We start from the raw sequence: 17,566 nt of genomic DNA on the forward strand, positions 1-17,566 counted from the left end.
ATAATATACATGCATAAGTGTTTTCCTTATTTAGAAATAGCACTCGAAAGAAATCTTTCTGTGATTATCCTTTGAAGTAAAGTGGAAACATATTAAAAGAAGTGTTATCCCTCTTTTTTTGTTGGTTTAAAACATTATCACGTGTGACCAGATAGCTATTCTTAAAAAAAAATAAAGCAACACTTAATAGAAAAATAAAAAGCCTTTAGTGGCTTTTAGAGACTGAATGGTATAATAAGATATTTAATTATCTTTTCTTTCCTCTTTTCTTAGATCCATTAAGAAAAAAAAAGTCTGTTTTCTAAACAAAGGAAAAGCTTTTATGTTTCTTTCTTTCTTTTTTTGTTTTTGAATTTCTAAGGACATTTAATTAATGTTTACCCACTTCTAATGGCATCTTCAGGAGAAAGGGAACCACACAGTAGTTTAACAATCAAAGTCAACTTGTTAAACACATATCCACAATTATATCACCATTAAGCTAATTCCATGTGGTCTCTTAAAAACTAAATTATTTTTCATCCCTGAATTTACCATTGCAACATCATATTTTCAACAAATGTTTAGGGTGTAGGGCTTTCTTTTGTTTGTTTGTTTGTTTCTTTTTTTTTTTTTTTGGTTGCTCAAGTGATTAATGAGACTACCCTGGGCAGACTGAGGAGTTCCCAGTGTCCAAGACAAAGCTTTTATGTTTGTAAACATTAGAAAGCTTATACTTTTACTGTAATACTTATACTAACATTATTCTTATTAATAACCTTCAAAATAAATATTTAAATTCTATTCCATGCTTATAGTTTAAAGACTTCAGAATAGCAACAAGAATATATGTTCTTTAATTTAGTGTCAATTTTATGTCAAAATGTGAAATTGTATACTATTTTGAAAGGTTTATTAGATTCACAACTATAGCTGATTATTTTTTCAATTCTGTAATCATTAATGAGAACTTTTTTTGCTGTGTTTATCTTCTTTGTAGATGTAAAGCAATCATAGATCAGTTTGGTCAGAGAATAATTTCTAAGCATTTCCTTGTGGAGGACAGTTACTTTTCTGAGAACACATGCTCACATGTACAATACCGGTAAGGCACCCCTCCATCCTCTGTCCAAGGGAAGGTTGACAGTTCTGTATGACTGTGTCCGTCACGTTAGACACAAATGTATACCAAACCAATAATACATCCAATATATCCAACTCTTATAGAGTCTTGTTGTAGAGGAGTCCAGTCTAATTTTGACTCCTTTGCATAAGCTGAGGCTTCTCTGCAGCTTCTTTCATGAGCCAAGGAAAGATTAAAGGAGAACTTGACTTGGTTTGAGGAAGTGACACTTTGATCATGACTTAAATCTTTAAAACATGACATCTGGTAGTTATGTAACTATAAATGAAACTTATCTGTAGAAACTGAATAGCTGATTAACTGTTTCGTGCATTACAGGCAGATCTCCAGGTCAGTCCTGATTACGGATAGATCTATATTAAAAGCAGACTCAGATCAACAGGTAATTTTAGTCCTGTACTTTTTAATAAATATTGTTAAATTAATCTATACAGTAATATGTATAAATTAATATTGGTGAAATAAAATGTACAAAGCCATTAATATATTTAATGCGTTTTTAAATACCTAATGACAATCCTGTAATAATCTTGGTTTCTTAAAGATTTCCTTCAGCAAAATAAACAATTACATCTTATGTAACAGATTTATTCTTTTGCAAATTGGACTAAATCATAGTTTCAACAGCCATTCTATGAAATTGAAAATATATAGTTATGGAAAGAAAAAGAAAATCCTCAGACAATACATTTAAAACTCTTGGAGGTGGGGCGCCTGGGTGGCTCAGTCGCTTAAGCGTCCAACTTTGGCTCAGGTCATGATCTCACAGTTTGTGGGTTTGGGCCCTGTCTCAGGCTCTGTGCTGATGGCTCAGAGCCTGGAGCCTGCTTCGGATTCTGTGTCTCCCTCTNTAGGTCTAGTATAAATGAGTACCAGCACACATATCTGGTTCTGATACTTCCTCATTACCATTGTTCTTTTCAGTACCTTCTTCCTTCTCCTCACTCCCAGCTTTGTATGAATGTCTTTATGCCTATGATTTTTCCTCAGTCTGTACTCTTAAATTCCAAAAGGATGCCCCCTTCTTCTAATCATATCACGCAGTGACTGATGGAACCAACTTACTTATTAGTTCAGTGTGACTCTTAAGACCTTTTCTACATGCTACTGGTAAACATAGGTTTCAAACATTCCTTAATTTAGAAGTTTTCTGAGGGGCGCCTGGGTAGTTCAGTTGTTGGGCATCCGATTTCAGCTCAGGTCATGATCTCACGGTTCATGGCTTCGAGCCCTGCGTCAGGCTCTGTGCTGACAGCTAGCTTAGAGCCTGGAGTCTGCTTCAGATTCTGTGTCTCCCTCTCTCTCTCTGACCTTCCCCTGCTCATGCTGTCTCTCTCTCAGAAATAAGTGAAACATTAGAAAAAAATTTAGAAGTTTTCTGATATAAAACACATGTTTGTTTTGCATATGATCATAAATATTTTCATTTAATCATTGAGTAAACAGTGGGTATCTTTTACATGCCATCCAGTGTGCTGAGATCTGAAGAGACAGTGCTAACTATGATAGCATTTCTGCCCTAATGGCTTGCTGTCTGGAAGATACAGATATAGGCAGATAAATAGCAGCTATAATTCAACATGACAAGTGTGAACAAAGAATAGTACAACAGCTATTGTAGTGTTCATCACACTTTTCTATAATTGCCACTTGACTTGTGTGTATCTTCCAGTAAACTGTAAGCTTTGTGAATGTGTTGAAGAGTGACAGAGAGGCAGAAAATTGAAGAGAGAAAATAGAGACAATTTTGTAGAAGCTGAACTGGGAAAAGTAGGAAAGAGAAAGTGATTCCTGAAGAGAGTTGTGGAAGTGAAGAGGGCTTTTCTTTTCTTTAAAAGATTTGTTTTTATTTCAACTGATACAGTAGACCTAGCAGAGAGGGAGTAAGAGGTTGAAGATATTCAGGAGAAAAGGAAGATAACTGATTCAGCAAGGTCCAGGTAAAGGCTGAGGAGTATGGGTTTCAGAGAACAGGTAAAAGTGTTCCGCTTAGAGGGAATGTGAGACACTTGAAATAAGAGGGTGAATGCAGGACCGTTTGTAGGTCTAGGAGTTCTCATTTGATGGGATCCATTTACTCTTTAAATTATAAAGTGAGGTCATCCCCTGAGAATGGGGTATAAGAGTAGGGAACTGGTCAAAGCTCAAGGAATAATAACTGGAGAGTTGAAGAGTGACCTATCTCATTGTCAGATGGCTGCACAGTGTTGATGGCCCAGTTGAGTCTGGAGGTTATAGGTGTACAGTGGCATTAATTTGCCCTTATCCTTTCAGCTCTTCCATTCTCTTACCCCCACTCACTCTTCTTAGTGACCTATTAAGAGACCTACAATTCCTCGTCCCCTCTTTTTCCTCATAGTTTACCATTCTGCCCTCTTCCTTTTCAGTGTCCTGGACCACGTGTTGGATTTTCTAAACTGACCTTCCCCCAACACCAATTCCTATGTAGCCATGTTCTTCTACTGTGCCCGCAGAGGAAAATCTTGTCTCTGGATGAGGCTATAATCTACATGTGGATCACAGACGAATCTTTGAGAAAAACACACAATCACAAAGACTGGCACTGCCACAGATTCAGGGTTGCCAACCTCATTCAGCTGGACTCTCACTACCTACCACCAGTTAGTTTATCCACTGGCCTCAGATAGCTCCCTCTCCCTTTCCTCTCAATGTCTAGTCCAAATCTTTACTATTTTACCCACCTTTCTCTCTCTTAGCTCTTTCATCTCACCCCTCACTTCACTGAGAAAAGTAAGGCCACCTACTAAGCACAATGGCCCTTGACCTCCTGCCCCACCAACCACAACTGATATACAAATACAGAGACTAACCAGAGGTCTCCCCTCCTTGTCCAAAGCTAACCCCATTCATAAGTGTTCTTGATACACACACATGCGCGGACACACCACCCTGCGTCTCTCCTGCATCTTTAACCTTTCCCTACTACTGCTACCTTCTCTTCAACCTATATACATGTGGTATTTTTGTTCCAAAAATAAAAATTAAAAAAAAAAAAAACACAAAGCTCCTTTTGCCCCCACCTCTAATTGTATCCTATCTCTCCCCTGCTCTCATCAACATTTTCAAGACAGTATCTATACTTGCTGCCTCCTGCTCTTTACCTCTCATCCATTTCTAGACCAGCCTGGCTTTCGCCTCCACATTTTTTCTTGCTAAGTTTATTAATAACTTTATAATGATCAGGAGCACAGGACACTTTTTGATTTTCTTCTATTAGGTCTTTTCTGTACATTTGACAATGTGGATTATTCCCTTTTTCTTAAAACTCTATACTCCTTTAGATTACATGACACTGTGCTCTTCTGGTTCTCATAACTCTCTGAATAGTCCATCTCTGCTTCTTTCGTGGGTTCTATCGATCCTCCTCTTAAATACTTGGGTTCTCCCAGATTCTCACTTCAACCCACATTACCTCTTGCTCTATGTACACTCACTCCTGGACTCCATGTACTTTCATGGTTCCAACTCTTCATAAATGTTGGTGACAGCCACTTCTGTATCTCCCAAGAATGTTGGCAAGACTTCTTACTGGACATCTATCCCAGAGTCCCCTCAAACTGATCATACTCAGAATGTAACTCACCATCTTCACTCTCAAAACTACTCATCCAGTGTTCCCCGCCTTCATGAGAAGCACTGATGTCCTTCCCACTAACAACTTCTTCCTCCCATCTCTGGTATCTCCTGAGCCTCCAGGTCCTCTAATGAGAGGACCTTGAATTTACTCCAAATGTATATTTGATAGTATTTTATCCACAGTAGAAGTTCTTTGAAAATTGGAGTCAATCCTATCAAAATTTGTTGCTGCTTTATCAGCTAAATTTATGTAATATCTAAATCCTTTGTTGTCATTTCAACAATCTTCACAGCATCTTTGTTAGAAGTAGATTGCATCTCAAGAACTACTCATTTTCTTTGCCCATCCATAAGAAGCAACTCCTCTGTTAAAGTTTTATTATGAGATTACAGCCATTGATCACTTCTTCAGAGTCCTCCTCTAATTCTAGTTCTCTTGCTTTTCTATTACATCTGCAGTTACTTCCTCCACTGAAGTCTTCATGAAATTCATTCATGAGGGTTGAAATCAACTTCCTCCAAACTCCTGTTAATGTTGATATTTTGAACTCTTCCTATTCTCAATGGCATCTTGAGATGATCCTTTCCCGAATGTTTTCAAATTACTTTGCCCACATCCATCAGAGGAATCATTGTCTATGNGGTAAAGATAGGATTCAGTGTGTAGAAAGGGAGAGGCTAGGGCTTAAAGGTCCCTGAGAGTAAAGCTACATATTTTAAAACAATGCTGGAAACATCTGACCAGGAGAAAAACTCGCTCAGGCACAAAGTTTTTCTTAAGAATGTAATTAATACCATCTACTCCCTTCATGTTCCTCTCAGGAATAAACAACTCAGCCCCTACGGGNAAAGAAACAAAAAGAAGAGGAGGAACAGACCAAAACCCTTTATAAATAAAGTTTCTTGCTTATAGTCAGGGGTATTCACTTTCAGATGCCCCTTCTCTACAAAGAGAGCTTTCATACTGTTCTTACTTTCTGATCTTATATTCTGCTAAACTTTTGCCTACTGCTCATTTCATTCTGTGTCTACCTCTTCATTCTTTGAATCAGCTAAACATTGAAGGGCACTCGAGTTATTATTCTGCAACAATGTGTTAGCAAGCATGAAAACAACATTAATCTTGTTGTACATAGCCATCAGAGCTCTTGGATGGACCAAGTTCTTTGTTAATGAGCCATCATATTTTGAAAGGAATCTTTTTTCTAAGCGGTAGGTCTCAACAGTGGGCTTAAAATACTCAATAAACTATGTTGTATCATCTAGGCTTTGTTGTTCCATTTAGAGAGCAGAGGGAAAATAGATTTATCATAATTCTTAAAGGCTATAGAAAACTTATGAAGGAAATTGAAGAAGACACAAAGAAATGGAAAAACATTCCATGCTCATGGATAGGAAGAATAAATATAGTTAAGATGTCATTACTACCTAAAGCGCTCTACACATTCAATGCAATTCCAATCANAGTCACCGGATACATTAGCCTTTAACAAGAGAGTCAGCATGTCCTTTGAAGCTTTGAAACCAGATGTTGACTTCTCTTCTGTAGCTATGAAAGTTCTAGATGACATCTTCTTCCAATAGAAGGCTGTTAGATCTCTGGAAAATTGGTACTGTATTGTAGTCACCTTCATGAATTATCTTAGTTACATCTCCTGGATAACTTGGTGTAGCTTCTTTATCAATACTTGTTTCACCTTATACTTTAAGAAAAAAAAAGTTTAAATTCAAGTTAGTTAACACACTAAAGTGTACCTTTGGCTTCAGAAGTAGAACCCAGGGATTCATCTCTTACATAGAGATGTAAGAGTACATCTTACCCAGTACTCATCCCAATAAGTGCCCTCCTTAATGCCCACCACCCATTTAATCCATCCCCTCACCCACCTCCCCTACAGCAACCCTCAGTTTGTTCTCTGTATTTAGGAGTCTCATGCAAAAGAGTTCCCCTTTCTCCACATCCTCGCCAATATCTGTTATTCCCTGTGTTGTTAATTTTAGCCATTCTGACAGGTGTGAGGTGATCTCTCATTGGGGGTTTGATTTGTATTTCCATGGTGATGAATGATTTCAGTATCTTTTCATGTGCTTGTTGGCCATCTGGATGTCTTCTTTGGAAAACTGTCTATTTATGTCTTCTACTAATTTCTTCGCTGAATTTTGTTTCATGGGTGTTGAGTTTGATAAGTCCTTTATAGATTTTCGATACTAAGCCTTTATCTCTTATGTCATTTTCAGATATCTTCTCCCATTCCATCAGATGCCTTTTAGTTTTGTTGATTGTCTCCTTAGCTGCGCAGAGGCCTTTTATATTGATCAGGTCCCAATAGTTCCTTTTTTGCTTTTACTTCCCTAGCCTTCGGAGACATGACCTGAGGCCGAGGTCAAAGAGGTTGCTGCCTGTTTTCTCCTTTAGGATTTTGATGGTTTTCTGTCTCACATTTGAGTCTTTCATCTACTTTGAATTTATTTTTTGTATGGTATAAGAAAGTGGTCCAGTTTCATTCTTCTGCATGTTGCTTTCCAGTTCTCCCAGCACCATTTGCTAAAAAGACTGTCTTTTTTCCATTGGATACTCTTTCCTGCTTTGTCAAAGATTAGTTGGCCGTATATTTATGGGTCCATTTTTAGGTTCTCTATTCTATTGTTCTAAGTGTCTATTTTTGTGCCAATACCATATTCTCCTGATGATTACAGCTTCGTAATACATCTTAAAGTCCGGAATTGTGATACCTCTAGCTGTGGTTTTCTTTTTCAACATTACTTTGGCTATTCGGGGTCTTTTGTGGTTCCATACAAATTTTAGGATTATTTGTTCTAGCTCTGTGAAAACACTGGTGTTATTTTGATAGGGATTATATTGAATGTGTATAGATTGCTTTGCGTAATATTTGTTTAACAATATTTCTTCTTCCAATCCATGAGCATGGAATATTTTTCTGTTTTTTGTGTCTTCTTCAATGTCTTTCAAAACCTTTCTATGTTTTCAGCATACGGATCTTTTACCTCTTTGGTTAGGTTCTAGGTATCTTATGGGTTTTGGTGCAATTGGAAATGTGATTGAGTCCTTGATATCTCTTTATTCGTGTATAGAAATGCAACTGATTTCTGTACATTGATCTTTTTTTATGTTTTATTTATTTTTTTGAGAGAGAGAGACAGACAGACAGACAGTATGAGCAGGGAAGGGTCAGAGAGAGAGGGAGACACAGAATCCGAAGCAGGCTCCAGGCCCTGAGCTAGCTGTGCGCACAGAGCCCACTGCGGGGCTGGATCCCACAAACGGTGAGATCATGACCTGAGCCGAAGTCAGACGCTTAACTGACTGAGCCACCCAGGCACCCCTATACATTGATCATATATCCTGTGACTTTGATGAATTCATGTATCAACTCTAGCAGTATTTTGGTCGGGTCTCTTGGGTTTTCTATGTACAGTANCACTGGTGTTATTTTGATAGGGATTATATTGAATGTGTATAGATTGCTTTGCGTAATATTTGTTTAACAATATTTCTTCTTCCAATCCATGAGCATGGAATATTTTTCTGTTTTTTGTGTCTTCTTCAATGTCTTTCAAAACCTTTCTATGTTTTCAGCATACGGATCTTTTACCTCTTTGGTTAGGTTCTAGGTATCTTATGGGTTTTGGTGCAATTGGAAATGTGATTGAGTCCTTGATATCTCTTTATTCGTGTATAGAAATGCAACTGATTTCTGTACATTGATCTTTTTTTATGTTTTATTTATTTTTTTGAGAGAGAGAGACAGACAGACAGACAGTATGAGCAGGGAAGGGTCAGAGAGAGAGGGAGACACAGAATCCGAAGCAGGCTCCAGGCCCTGAGCTAGCTGTGCGCACAGAGCCCACTGCGGGGCTGGATCCCACAAACGGTGAGATCATGACCTGAGCCGAAGTCAGACGCTTAACTGACTGAGCCACCCAGGCACCCCTATACATTGATCATATATCCTGTGACTTTGATGAATTCATGTATCAACTCTAGCAGTATTTTGGTCGGGTCTCTTGGGTTTTCTATGTACAGTATCATGTCATATGCAATGAGTGAAAATTTTACTTCTTCTTTGCCGATTTGGACACCTTTTATTTATTTTTGTTGTCTAATTGCTGAGGCTAGGCCTTCCAGTACACTATTGAGTAACAGGAGTAAGAGTAGACATCCTTGTCATGTTCCTGATCTTAGGGATAAAGCTCTCAGTGTTTCCCCACTTTGGATGATATCAGTTAGGAGCCTTTCATTTTGTGGCTTTTATGATGCTAACATATATTCCTCCTATCCCTACTTTTTGAGGAATTTTATCAACAAAGAATGCTGTATTTTGACTTTTTTGCTTCTATTAAAAAAATATTGTCAGGGTGCCTGGGTGGCTTAGTCGGTTAAGCGTCTGACTTTCGCCTAAGTCATGATCTTGCGGTTCGTGGGTTCGAGCCCCGTGTCGGGCTCTGTGCTGACTGCCAGCTCAGAGCCTGGAGCCTGTTTCAGTCTGTGACTCCCTCTCTCTCTGACCCTCCCCTGCTCACGCTGTCTCTCTCTCTCCTAGAAATGAATAAAATATTAAAAAAAAAAAGATATTGTCCTTATCCTTTCTTTTTTTAATGTGGTGTATCACGTTAATTGATTTGCTAACATTGTACCAAACCTTCAGCCCAGGAATGAATCCCATTTGATCATGTGAATAATTCTTTTAATGTAATGTTGAATTCAATTTGCTAGTATCTTGTTGAGAATTTTTGCATCCAGGTTCATAAGGGATATTGACCTGTAATTCTCCTTTTCAATGGGTCTTTGTCTGTTTTTGGAAACAAGGTAATACTGGCTTCATAGAATGAGTTTGGAAGCTTTCCTTACATTTATTTTATTTTATTTATTTATNAGGTATTAAATCTTCTTTAAATATCTGGTAGAAGCCCCCTGGGAAGCCATCTAGCCCAGAACCCTTATTTCTTCATAGACTTTGATAACTGATTCAATTTCTTTGCTGGTTATTGGCCTGTTCAAATTTCCTTTCTCCCTGTTCATTTTGGTAGTGTGTGAATGTCTAGGAATTTATCCATTTCTTCCAGATGGTCCAGTTTGTTGGCATATAATTTTTCATAGTATTCTCTTATAATTATTTTTATTTCTGAGGTGTTGTTTATGATCTCTCTTTCATTTGTGATTTTATCTATTTGGGACATCTCTTCCCTGTCAAGGGGTTTATCAATTTATTCTTTCAAAACACCAGCTCTTGGTTTCATTCATCTGTTCTGGGTTTTTTGTTTTGTTTTGTTTTTTATTCTATATTATTTATTTTTGCTGTAGTCTTTAGTATTTTCCTACTTCTGCTAGCTTTGGGATTTATATTTTGTTCCTTTTCTACCTCCTTTATGTATAAAGTTAGGTTGTGTATTTGGACCTTTCTTGCTTCTTAAGATAGGTCTNTTTTTGAGAGAGAGAGAGACACAGTGTGAGCGGGGGAGGGGCCGAGAGCAAGGGAGACACAGAATCTGAAGACAGGCTCCAGGCTCTGAGCTAGCTGTCAGCACAGAGCCAGATGCAGGGCTCGAACCCATGAGATCATGACCTGAGCTGAAGTTGGACGCTTAACTGACTGAGCTACCCAGGTGCCTTGATTCCATATATTTTTAAATTTCTTCTTTAATTTTCTAGTTAACACATTCATTCTTTAGTAGGGTGTTCTTTAACCTCCATGTATTTTAGGGCTTTTCCAAATTTTTTCTTGTGGTTGACTTCAAGTTTCATAGTGTGATCTGAAAATATACAATGGTATGATCTCAATATTTTTGTATCTATTGAGAGCTGATTTGTGACCCAATATGTGATCTACTCTGGAGAATGTTCCTTGTGCACTCAAGAAGAATGTATTCTGCTGCTTTAGGATGAAATGTTCTGAATAAATCTGTTAAGTCCATCTAGTCCAATGTGTCATTCAAAGCCGTTGTTTCCTTGTTGATTTTCTGCTTAGATGATCTGTCCTTTGCTATAAGTGGTGTATTAAAGTCTCCTACATATATGGTATTATTAACAATAAGTTTCCTTCTGTTTGTGATTAATTGATTTCTGTATTTTGGTGTTTTAAGTTGGGGGGCATAAATATTTAAAACTTTTAGCTCTTCTTGATGGATAGATCCCTTAATGATGATATGTCTTTCTTCATGTCTTGTTACAGTCTTTGTTTTAAAATCTAGTTTTTCTGATATAAGTATGGATGCTCTGGCTTTCTTTTGACATCCAGTAGCATGATAGATGGCTCTCCATTATTTCACTTTCAATCTGTTGGTGTCCTCGGTCTGAAATGAGTCTGTTGTAGGCAGCATATAGATACCCATTCTGATACCCTGTGTCTTTTGATTGAGGCATTTAGTTCATTTACATTCAGAGTGATTATTGAAAGATATGAATTTAGTGCCATTGTGTTATATGTAGATTTTATGTTTGTGGTAATGTTCTCTGGTCCTTTGTAATCTTTGTTGCTTTCCACTCACAGTCTCCTTTAGGATCTCTTGCAGGGCTGGCTTAAGGATCATGAACTCCTTTAGTTTGTGTTTGTCTAGGAAAGACTTTATCTCTCCTATTCTGAATGACAGGTTTGTTGAATAAAGGATTTTTGGCTGCATAATCTACTTATTCACATTGTATATTACCTGCCACTCCCTCTTCTAGCCTGCCAGGTTTCAGTGGACAGGTTTGCTACTAACCCTGTATCTATCTTTGTAGGTTAAGAACCTTTTGTCCCTAGTTGCATTTAGCATTCTCTCTTTATCTTCATATTTTTCAAGTTTCCCTAGGATGTGTCGTGTTGACCTTTCTTGATTTTTAGGCAGTTCTTTGTGCCTCTTAGACCTGGATGCCTTTTTCCTTCCCCAGATTAGGGACGTTCTCAGCTATAATTTGTTCAAATAAATCATCTGCCCCTTTTACTTGCTCTTTTGGGATGCCTATGATTTTGTTTCAAGGAATTACTTAGTTCTCTAATTCTTCCCTCATGATCTAGTAATTTCCCTTCCCTCTTTTTTTTAGCTTTATAATTTTCCATAATTTTATCTTCTGTTTCAACTATTCTCTCCTCTGCTACTTCTGTCTTTGCTGTCACTGTATCTAGTTTATTTTGCATGTCCATTATAGTATTTTAAAAATCCATCCTAGGGGCACCTGGGTGGCTCAGTCGGTTGGGCTTCTGACTTTGGCTCAGGTCATGATCTCACAGTTCGTGGGTTCGAGCCCCTCATTGGCCTCTGTGCTGATAGCTCAGAGCCTGGAGCTTGCTTCAGATTCTGTGTCNCCTGGCTGTGATTTCTCCTTGACCTTTCTTTTGGGGAGAATTCCTGTCTTGTCATTTTGGCAAAGTCTGCCTTTTGTGTGCTTTAAAGGTTTTTTACATGTCCATCACCTGAGAGTCCTCCTATATTAAAAAGGCACCATACAGTGTCCAGGGCCTGTCACTCCAGGACGTATTTCTGGTACATGATACATGTACTCTGCTGTTGTGTTTTGGCTACTCTCTCCCACTGGTCAGTCCTTTGCAGAGCTCCTCCTTGCTTGCAATGGTGGAGTGTTTGGGCCTTTAACTAGGTGTGCTTTGATTTCTTTGTTGAAGTAACCCTGAGGGAATAAAGGGGGGGAGCCTGATGCTATAAAAAGAGAACAAATAAAGGGGAGAAAAGAAAACCAAACAGAGAATCAAAACGTATAAGGTTGATTCCAAGGAAAAAGAAAGGAAAAGAAAGAAGGGGAAAAAAGCAGAAGAAAGAAGAAAAGATGGAACCAGAAGAGAATAAAAAAAGCCTAATCAAAAAATATATATATGTGTGTGTGTGGATGTATGTGTATGTATGTATGTATGTATAGATAGACAAATATGACCCCCAAAAATCAGAAACTATAAGCCTGATTTTAAAAGGAAAAAAACAAACAGGGAGGAAAGCAAGAAAGTAAAAAGAAAAGAAAAGGTTGTCTGTTGGTGCCTGAGGCTGGTGGCTGTGTTGGTCTGGAGGAGAGGCTTGCTGCAATGCATCAGTCATACTCTAGTAAATAAGCAGTTGGTAGGCACAGAGGGGTGGGGTTGTTCTGAGTGTGTCCTGCCTCCACTGGTGACTGCTGTGCTGCTCTCTTAAGACCCACTGTGTTGGTGTTGGGAAAACTGAGGTCACACCAGTCTCTCCTGCTTCAGGCAGCCCTCACAGTATAGCGAGGGCAGTCAGCTTGCCCTGCATTCCTATTCTCCTGTAGCCCCCCCTTGGCACTCTGGTAGGATTCAAATCCTGAAGTCTTAATGGACCCCACATGGTGCAGATCCGGATCCACTCTGTTCCTCCAGGGATCCTGCAGGATCCAGGCCTTTGGTTGGCACCTGCAAAGTATTTTGTCCTTAGGCAGGCAATAAACCCTCTTTCCAAATACTCCAGGAAGGGACTGTCCTTTCCCAGTATGCCCTGGAGATTGCTACACCACGCTATGCACTCCAGGGCCAGCTCCCTACTCCCCAGGAGTGTATGCCACGGGTCTGCTCCTGAAAAAGTCACACATTTCCAATGCCTCTGAGTTTCAGCTCCTAAGGTTGTGTACAAAAAAGAGCTGGCACTCTCCATACTTTGCATTCCCCAAGGTTTTCCTCTTGTGCTAACTCGATGCCACACTTTCACAACCCCTCTTTCTTTCTCTCCCTTTTGTCTCTCCATAGAGACATGTCTCTCTGCCCCTCTGTGGCTATGTTGTTTTATTTTCCTCCTTTCACATCCATGCACCTTGCCTCTGCTAAGCTGCCCCTCCTTCAGCTGTAGAGATCCTTCTGCTGCTCCACAGATCAATTTCCTGGGTGTTCCAAGTGATCTGACCTCAATACAGCTGTGTTTAAGGGAAAAGGGAAATCCCAGTCCTCCCAGTCCATCATCTTCACCTTGCACTTTTATGTTATGGAGATTGCTTCCTTCCTTAAACCTTCTGAACCAAACTTGGCTAGCTTCAAACTTTTCTGTGATTTTCTCACCTCTCTCAGCCTTCACAGAATTAAAGAGAGTAAGGGGCTTGCTCTGAATTAACTTTGGCTTAAGGGAATGTTGTAGTCATTTTGATACAGACCACTGAAATTTTCTCCATATCAACATATATCTCTTTACCTTTCTTATCATTCTTGAGTAGCGCTTTTTACTTCCTTCCAGAACTTTTCCTCTGCATTTATAACTTGGCTGTTCTGTACAAGAGGTCTAGCTTTTAGTCTTTCTTGGCTTTCAACATGCCTTCCTCACTAAGCTTAATTATTTCTAGCTTTTGATTTAAAGTATGAGATGTACAACTCTTCCTTTCACTAGAACACTTAGAGGTTATTATAAAGTTAATAATTTGCCTAATTTTTGTATTCTTGTGTCTCAGGGAATAAAGAGGCCTGAGCAGAAGGTAGAGACTGGGGAACATTGGTTGGTGGAGCAGTAAGAATACACAAAACATTTATCAATTAAATTTTCTGTTCTGTATGTATGGGCACAGTACATGGAACCCCTAAACAATTACAATAATAACATCAAAGATCATTGATCACAGATCACCATAAAAAATATAGTAAAAAAGTTTGAAATATTGTGAGAATTACCAAAATGTGACAGAGAGATATTAAGTAAGCAAAATGCTGTTGGAAAAATGGCACCAACAGACTTACTCAGTGCAAGGTTGCCACAGACCAAAGTACAGTAAAACAAAGCACAATAAAATGTGCTATACCTGAATGTTGGTGCAGTTCCCAAGGCAGCTTTCTGGTTATACACATGTTTTTTTAGTCATAATCATTTGATAATTATTATATAACATTAGATACATGTTTTGGTGGTTCCTCTCGCTTTAAAGTACAACATTTTGTGTCATGGACATTCAGCAGCAAAGGGGAGTTAAAAGGACTATGGAGAACACAGTTTTTGGGACATCTTAAGCCCAAAAATGTACTTCTAAGTAATGTGATAGTAGAATAGTCACGGTTATCAAAAGAATATCTGTTTTGAGAACTTGTAGGCATTTCCTGTGTTGGCTATCAATGTGACATCACCAGTCAAAATCTAAGCATGGTTGAGGGTGCCTGGGTGGCTCAGTCAGTTAAGCATCCAACTTCGGCTCAGGTCATGATCTCACGGTTTGTGGGTTTGAGCCCCGCATCGCGCTCTGTGCTGACAGCTAGCTCAGAGCCTGGAGTCTGCTTCAGATTCTATATCTCCCTCTCTCTCTGACCCTCCTCTGCTCACGCTGCCTCTCTCTCTCCCAGAAATAAATAAAACATTAAAATTTTTTTTTTAATCTAAGCATAGTGCTCACAGATAACAGTGTAAATTGAGCTTTCTGTTTTATTTTTTGATTTTTATATAAGATTTTTTATTTTTTTTTTACAAATAGTTTATTGTCGAGTTGCTTTCCATATAACACCCAGTGCTCATCCCCACAAGTGCCCTCCTCCATGCCCATCTCCTCCATTCCCCCCAATATCCATCAGTCCTCAGTTTGTTCTCAGCATTCAAGAGTCTCCCATGGTTTGCCTCTCTCCCCCTCCCCCACTATTTCCCCCCTTCTTCTCCCCCATGNTTCTCAGACTGAAGATTAAGTTGAAAATTAATATTTAAACTTTTGGTTTTATGAAGAAGCATTGACCGGATTATCATTTTAATTATAAGGCCATACAATATATTATTAGTGTCTGTAGCATATCAGCATACGCATATCAGTTAACATTAATTAATTAATATTTTAAGTGTTTATTTATTTTAAAAGAGACAGAGCACTAGCAAGGGAGGGACAGAGAGAGGAGAGAGAGAATCCTAAGCAGACTCCTCACTATCAGCACAGAGCTGGATGTAGTGGCTCAGTCTCACAAATCTTGAGATCATGATCTGAGCCAAAATCAAGAGTTAGGTGCTCAACGAACTGAGTCACCCAGGAGCCCTAATAAACATTATTTTAAAATAATTTTCCATTTTACTTTAAATTCTAGGTTTCTATTTTTACTAATGGAGTCTTTAAAGTAAATTGAAGACAATCATTTAGAAACATTTTGGTATATGCTTGCCTACATTGTTGACATCACTTTGCTTATTCAATATCTTTCAGATTTGTAACGTTTTTAAATTTTAACACTCTATAGCTACTGCTTTTAGTCATTATGAGTAATGAAAATTAATTTAATATTATCTGTTTTCAAATACTGAAGTGCATATAATTCAGAAATAATAAGTCATAATTGAATCCTTTGAAAATAATAAGTGAAGAATTTAACAAAGACTAAAGACATTTGAAGTATTTCTTGTGTATGAATTAATTATATGAGTATAACATATATGATATATAAGTATATAAATAATGGAGAAATTGGACATTCAGGCACATGTATATGTTACATGTTTCAAATTCTGTTATAAAATCCTTAAAAGCTAAATTTTTTCAAACATAATGGAATTTGACCAAAGGTAAGTTGGAAATTACTTAAACTCTAATGATAGAAGAATGAAAATGATATCTAACACTTATAGCTACTATTTTATTTCTATTTTTAGATTTCCATTTTGACAGTGCCAGCAGAAGAAACAGGAACTTTAGCCGTTCGGGTCGTTGAGTTATGTTCTTCGACACTGACATGCATGAAAGGCACATGTAAGCATAGTATAATCTGGTTGTCTTGTGTGTTTGTTTTGGGACTAAAGGGGAGTAGCCATTGATAAAGTTCTCTGGGTTCTGTTTATAGTTTTGCCATATCGATATATATTTTTAAATTTATATCCAAGTTACTTAGCATATAGTGCAGTAATGAGTTCAGGAGTAGAATCCAGTGATTCATCCCCTACATATAACACGTATTGCTTATCCCAACAGGTATCTTCCTGAATGCCTCTTGTCCATCTAGCCACCCCACCACCCATAATCCCTCCAGCAACCCTTAGTTTGTTCTCTATATTTAAGAGCCTTATGTTTTGTCCCCCTCCCTGTGTTTTTAGTATTTTTTATTCCTTTCCCCTATGTTCATCTGTTTTGTATCTTAAATCCTAAATATGAGTGAAGTCATAATATTTACTACCTAACTTGCTTGCACCAAGCCCCATCACTGCACCCCGCAGATTTAGATGGATCTCCCCTTCCCAGTCAGGATTGCCTTCCAGCTGGGTGCTGTAGGATCCCTCGCCCAGAAGACCTGTGCAAACCCAACACCTTGTCTTCTGACCCACATGTTTTGTGGGATCTTAGTTTCATTGGTGGCAACAGCAAGTCTCATTTTACAAAAAGGCCACACACCTTCTGAAAATGTACCCCACCAAGCTGGGCCCAAATGCCATACAACATGCAGAGAGAGCCTCTGCAGACAACTAGACTGAGGAAAATGAGGCCAGGACTCAGCAACAGGGGATAGGCAACACACATAGGAGCCACTCCCTGAAGTGCCTGGCAGTGGGCAGCAAATAACACTGCACTGCAGAGCAGTATAGAACCTCTTCTTCATAAGGTCATTGTCTTCAAGAGCAAGAGAAATAACTAACGTTACTAACACAGAGAAATAGACACAGAAGTAGACAAAATGAGGAGACAGAAATATGACCCAAATGAAAGTACAGGCCAAACCATAGCAAGAGACCTAAGCAAGATGGATATAAGGAATATACCTGACTGAGAATTTAAAGTAATGATTATAAAGATACTCACTGGACTTGAGGAAAAAGTGGAGGACATCAGTGAGACCCTTAACAGATGAAAAGAACTAATCATAGATGAAATAACACAATAAATTAAATTAAAAATACACTTCATGGGATAAATAGGAGGCTAGAGGAAACAGAGGAAGGAATTAATGACCTGTAAGAAAG

At 38.4% G+C, this 17,566-nt stretch overlaps 1 protein-coding gene across 1 annotated transcript in view; it reads left to right on the plus strand.

Annotated features, from left to right (window-relative positions):
- Positions 1-17,566, plus strand: part of LOC144242552 (rab proteins geranylgeranyltransferase component A 1-like) — a 95,574-nt gene that overhangs the window by 17,441 nt on the left and 60,567 nt on the right. The window contains exons 2-4 of the mRNA XM_077777522.1: positions 980-1,084; positions 1,442-1,505; positions 16,268-16,364. Coding sequence (XP_077633648.1) covers positions 980-1,084; positions 1,442-1,505; positions 16,268-16,364 — 266 coding nt within the window. The remainder of the gene's footprint in view (positions 1-979; positions 1,085-1,441; positions 1,506-16,267; positions 16,365-17,566) is intronic.

This window comes from Crocuta crocuta, unplaced genomic scaffold (assembly GCF_008692635.1).
Source record: "Crocuta crocuta isolate KB4526 unplaced genomic scaffold, BGI_CrCroc_1.0 scaffold1002, whole genome shotgun sequence".
In the NCBI taxonomy this organism is placed as follows: domain Eukaryota; kingdom Metazoa; phylum Chordata; class Mammalia; order Carnivora; family Hyaenidae; genus Crocuta; species Crocuta crocuta.